Genomic DNA, 6,000 nt, shown 5'->3' with positions numbered 1-6,000 from the left:
ATTTCAATGGAGATTGTTTTCCTTCAAGTTGATCAGATAATTAAATAAGACCACCACAGCAGAAAAAAAATAAATAAAAAAGCTAACGTAAAACACTTCAGGAAAAAAAAAAAACTCTTCAGACAATCCTACAAGAAAGTGGTTCCGAACCATTTAAAAGATTAAAAAAAAAAAAAACTTCCCTTGAAGTTCATCTGCCGATTTTGTCGTAAAACCTCGGAAACTATTACACTTACTATTATCTCCGGTCACTTCGGGACTATCTTGGACTATCCAAGGACCACTTCAACGGAGTGATTCGTGATTAGACTAACCCACTTGTTTAAAACGAATGGGGTGTGAAAAGGTGACTTTCCAATCCACACTTGTAAGAAATTAGAATATGTTTTATATATCAGGTGATTCTTAGTTACAACACGCTTGCGCACGCGCACATACACATAGTACATATTTTGTATAACTGAAGCTCTTAATTCCAGTACACATATGTGCGCGCACATACGCACACAAACACGAATAGTATATCAAAAGCTCTTAATTCCAGCATATACACACGCCAACACATACACGCACAGTATATGTTTTGTATAGCAGTCTCCTAATTCCAGCGCGCGTGTGTGCGCACATACACACACATACACACCCAAAACTTCTAAGAAGACTAAACACGAAGAAAAAAGACTTACGAGTTCTTTCTGGGCCATTTACTATATCGTTAGTGGGTTTTTTTTTTTACTCCTAGGGGATCACATCACCCCTCCTTCCTTCGCCCCCCCCCATTAACATCCTCCAAATCCATTCCTTAGTTCTCCTAATCAGAAGAGAAGAGTCGGATATTATTAAAAACTTGATCTAAAGAATTGATACAAAAATTCTGACCAACTCAAATAACATTAACTCAACTGCAAGAAGGAAATTTCTTTGTCTGTCCGTTTCTCGGTCTGTCTAACTGTCTGTATGTACGAGGGGCATATAATTACATCTTAAGCTATACATACATATATATATATATATATATATATATATATATATATATATATATATATATATATATATATATATATATATATATATATATATATATATATATATATATAAATATATATATATATATATATATAATATATATATATATATATATATATATATATATATATATATATATATATATATATATATATATATATATATATATAAATATATATATATATATATATATATATATATATATATATATATATATATATATATATATATATATATATATATATATATATATATATATATATATATATATATATAATATATATATATATATATATATAAATAAATATATATATATATATATAAATATATATATATATATATATATATATATATATATATATAAATATATATACATATATATATATATATATATATATATATATATATATATATATATATATATATATATATATATATGTATATATATATATATATATAAATATATATACATATATATATATATATATATATATATATATATATATATATATATATATATATATATATATATATATATATATAAAAATATATACATATATATATGTATATATATATATATATATATATAAATATATATATATAAATATATATACATATATATATATATATATATATATATATATATATATATATATATATATATACAAAAAGCAGCTTACATTCAAAGGGTCTCCCTCAAACTAATTGCAAAATTAATTTCCTCATAAATCTGACCAAATGACTTCCAAAAAACTCTGATGAGACCGACAAAAAAATAATAATATGCTCAATGTAAAATAATGTTATACGTAGTTCTTATTCAAGGTAGGCTATCCAGTCAACACCTGTCCTAAGCCACGTCCCTATATTAAGGCTATACTCATTTTTATTATTGTTATAATGATCACTCGAAGTATGTTATCATTCTCGTTGAATTTAACAAAAGCATGGCAAGTTTTAGGACGAGTTTCCATTGGTTATAAAATACATGAAGCGTAATGCAAGTGAAAATATTCGATAAGTGTTTAAAGAATTAAAAAATGCGCCAAAGCTGCTTCGGCGCAATCGAGTTTTTTGTACAGCCGCTACAGCGTATAATCAAGGCCACCGAAAATAGATCTATCTTTCGGTGGCCTCGGTGTAATGATGTATGAGCGGCGACCCGTGAAATTTTAACCATGGCCCGATAGTGGCCTATCCTATATCGTTGCCAGAAACACGATTATGGCTAACTTTAACCTTAAATAAAATAAAAATTACTGAGGCTAGACAGCTGCAATTTGGTATGTTTGACGATTGGAAGGTGGATGATCAACATACCAATTTGCAGCCCTCTAGCCTCAGTAGTTTTTAAGATCTGAGGGCGGACAGAAAAAACTGCGGACAGAATAAAGTGCGGTCGGACATACAAAGCCGGCACAACAGTTTTATTTTACAGACAACTAAAACGAAACAGATAAACACACAATTGAAAAATACGCAAAACTTAATGAGGTTGTTGCAAGGAAGGATGGAATGACAAAAAAAGAGAAAAATATAGGGGAGTGAATAATGTAACAAAAATATAGGGGAGTGAATAATGTAACAACGTGACACCTTGGTAAGCACCAGATCTGCCGATAATTCGATTAAGTAATGCTATTTTCCCTATACTGTTAGTGTTTGCAATTCATTGTTTCCCAGAGTGCTATTCCATTTCCACTTCGTAACGCAAGTTAAGTTCAGTCAGTCAATCAGCCAGTCAATTTCCCTTCTTAGCTGTTAACATCAAAGTCCGAAATGGATGAAACTGATTGGTTGCTCTTCCCTGGAGTATAATTGGTTTACTAACCTAGGTAATTGTTCAAAGAGTGCTTGTTGAGCATTCTATCGTTTGGTTGTTTGTCTTTCACATGTTAGTGAAAGATTTAAAAGATTCAACAGCTCGCTGGTCTTCGTGACTTGTGACAAGTCCCACAAAAACATTTGAAAAGTACTTACAAAAGACTTAAAGAGTCAATAGCTATGAATAAGTCCATTACCAGGACTTAGTCAGTGGCGATTATTTCCAAGACAGGCCAATTATTAATCCGACACGAAGACGCAAAACGATCAAAACAAGAAATTAAATTTAAAAAAACCTGTCTAAAAAAAAAAAAAACTTGTCTAAAAATTAAACAAAAAAATTCCTTGAATAATTCAATTGAATGTGACCAGTTCCAGCAGGTTTTCAATTGACAGTCCAGCCCTGCCTACTACTGCTAGCCCACCCACCTCCTACTCCCACCCCTCCCCAAAACCTACCTACACCTATTATCAGCCCTCAGAAGAAGTGGTGACCTACTACACTCCGCCCCTCACCCACCCGCCTTCATATATCCCAGACCACCAACCCAACAGCACGTCTTATCGTAGAGGAGATTTCAGCAAAAATATCGACATCCAAATAAAGAGAAGAACTATCGACTAACTGCTGAGTGACTGCGAGTGTCGAAGGCAAAACAGAAGAAGAAGAAGAAGAAGAAGAAGAAGAAGAAGAAGAAGAAGAGGAGGAGGAGGAGGAGGAGGAGGAGGAGGAGGAGGAGGAGGAGGTGGTAAGGTTCGTTCAATGGTGCTGACAGCTTCGTAAGACCCACAGGTGATGTTTCCTTGTGGTATTTTCATTCACCAGCATTTAAGAATTTGTTTTTGCTTTTCCACCTGGTGTTGGTGACCGTTTGCTTTTGTGTCGGGATGCATGTGCACATACACACACATACACATGTATAGTATACATTCATGTTCATACTTAATCGACCCTCTGACGTTGACCGTACAAAGCATTTTTCTCATTCATCAACTCATCAAAGGATTAAACAGAACGGAATATTCAGCTCATTGATTGATCTAGCAATTTTAAGACTGTGTTCGTATTATCATATGTGTAAATATATATATATAATAATTTGAGAGTAAAATCTCCCTCCAGATGCAAAGAGAAATGTAAAATTTGATTGCTATCCACACCATTCAAAAGACATTCTCTTCGCCCCGCACTTATTTTGGCTCCTACAATTACATCCAACATTCACCAGCATTAAACTGAATCACCAACATCACCACCAACATCATGAACACCACCAACATCATCTTCACCATCGTCATCATCGTTACCACCATCACCAGTATCATCACCACCACCGTCACTAACATCATCATCACCAACATCATCATCATCGTTACCACATCACCAACATCATCACCGAATTCATCATCATCCTCATCATCGTTGCCACCATCATTAATATCATCATCGCCAACATTATTACCAACATCATCAACATCACCACCATCACCATCATCGTCATCGTTACCACCATCACCAACATCATCATCATCGTTACCACCATCACTAACATCAGCATCACCAACATTATTATCAACACCATCACCACCACTACCATCACCAACATCATCACCATCGCCACCATCATCACCATCACCAACACGTCATCACCACCACCACATCACCAACATCATCACCATCATCGTGGCCATCACCAGCATCGTCATCACCAACATCATCATCAACATCATGGCCATCACCAGCATCGACATCACCATCACCAACATCATCATCACCATCTCCATCACTACCACTAACATCACTACCATCATCATCATCACCAACATCATCATCACCATCTCCATCACTACCACTAACATCACTACCATCATCATCATCACCATCACCAACATCACCGTCAACATCAACATCAACATCATCACCAGAGGAGGCACCCCGACCCGACCTTTAAAACCTGTTCGAGACTCAATTTGAAAAAGAATGATCATCAGTCACGAGGAGGAAGACGAGGCCGCCCGCAGACGGGCGTTTGGGCGATGGGCGTCCATACCGAAAGTCTGGAAAGAAGATTGAATTGCGCCCACGAAGCCCGTTGTCTGGTTGCAACAACGAGAATCACGCCCACCGTGGGCGTTGTCTGTCTAGCTTCCAGTTGCAACGAGTGAAAGAGGACGCCCACGAAGCTGTCTGGCTGCAAAAACGGCCAAGGGCGCCCACGGCGTCGTCTGGAACGTGGCTGGAACAACAGCCTACAATCATTCTTAAGAGGTTCGGGCGCCCACGAGGGCGCGTCGGCATCCCCATCCCCACCCTCCTCTCGTACGCTGCAGAAGCGTAGGAACGAGACGCCTTCCACCAAGGGCGTTTTCCAAAGGTCGGAGGGTGGAGACGGGCGTACAAAACAGATTACTGGCGTTGCACCCCACGAAATGGGTTATATGGGGGAATGATTTCTGCATTGCAATATGAGGAATCTTACTTATAAGGGGAAGAGGAAGAATTAAGGTAGAGGTGAGAGAATATCATTTTGACTCGATAGTCCGGCGTTTATGATGTATCTGAGTCTTGTTATGGGGTGAAGGGATGATGTGTCATATTGCGCATGCGTGATAGAAAATCTAAAACTAATCGACCTTTCGTGTAGAAAACTTAAATGAATAGTCTTATCCGTCTGAAATGTATCTAAAATGAACCGATTTCCTCTTTGTGTAGAAAGCCTCAAATTGATTCGCTTTCTATTCATGAGAAAATTAAATTAAAAGACTTTCTATATGCGTCAACAAACCTATAATTAATACACTTTTAAGATCAAGATCTGGAATTGACAGACTGTTTATCTTTGCGTCTGCGTTCTTACAGCTTTTTTGAAGTTAAAGGAATAATTGGCTGTTAAGTTAATCAGTCAAAACGAAATGTGTCTAAACTTTCATTCGTAGCGAACGTTGAGTCAGGTGGTCCAAAACCAAAGGACTTTTATTCCTTGAGGTTTTCCTAATCAACTCAACCCCAGCCCCCTTTTTCCCCTCACCTTTTACCTTCACCTTAACCTTCCAGACAATTTTATGAGATTTTAAAAGGCTCTTAATTGAAACCCAATGCCCCGTTGGAATGCCTTCCAAAAGCTGAAGGTTTTTTCAGCTTTCTGTAAA

At 36.1% G+C, this 6,000-nt stretch overlaps 2 protein-coding genes across 2 annotated transcripts in view; one reads left to right on the top strand and one right to left on the bottom strand.

Annotated features, from left to right (window-relative positions):
- Positions 1-6,000, bottom strand: part of rk (rickets) — a 725,726-nt gene that overhangs the window by 670,068 nt on the left and 49,658 nt on the right.
- LOC136827044 (uncharacterized) lies at positions 4,115-4,825 on the top strand. Its single transcript, XM_067084793.1, has one exon. It carries the CDS (start codon positions 4,115-4,117, stop codon positions 4,823-4,825), a length of 711 nt encoding a protein of 236 aa, XP_066940894.1.

This window comes from Macrobrachium rosenbergii, chromosome 41 (assembly GCF_040412425.1).
Source record: "Macrobrachium rosenbergii isolate ZJJX-2024 chromosome 41, ASM4041242v1, whole genome shotgun sequence".
Taxonomy (NCBI): domain Eukaryota; kingdom Metazoa; phylum Arthropoda; class Malacostraca; order Decapoda; family Palaemonidae; genus Macrobrachium; species Macrobrachium rosenbergii.
Note: the sequence above shows the minus strand (reverse complement) of the source record. Positions and strands in the feature narration are given on the sequence as shown.

Bases quoted from the DNA above. Each gene is read 5' to 3' on its own strand.
- LOC136827044 (XM_067084793.1), top strand. From the start codon at position 4,115: ATGAACACCACCAACATCATCTTCACCATCGTCATCATCGTTACCACC.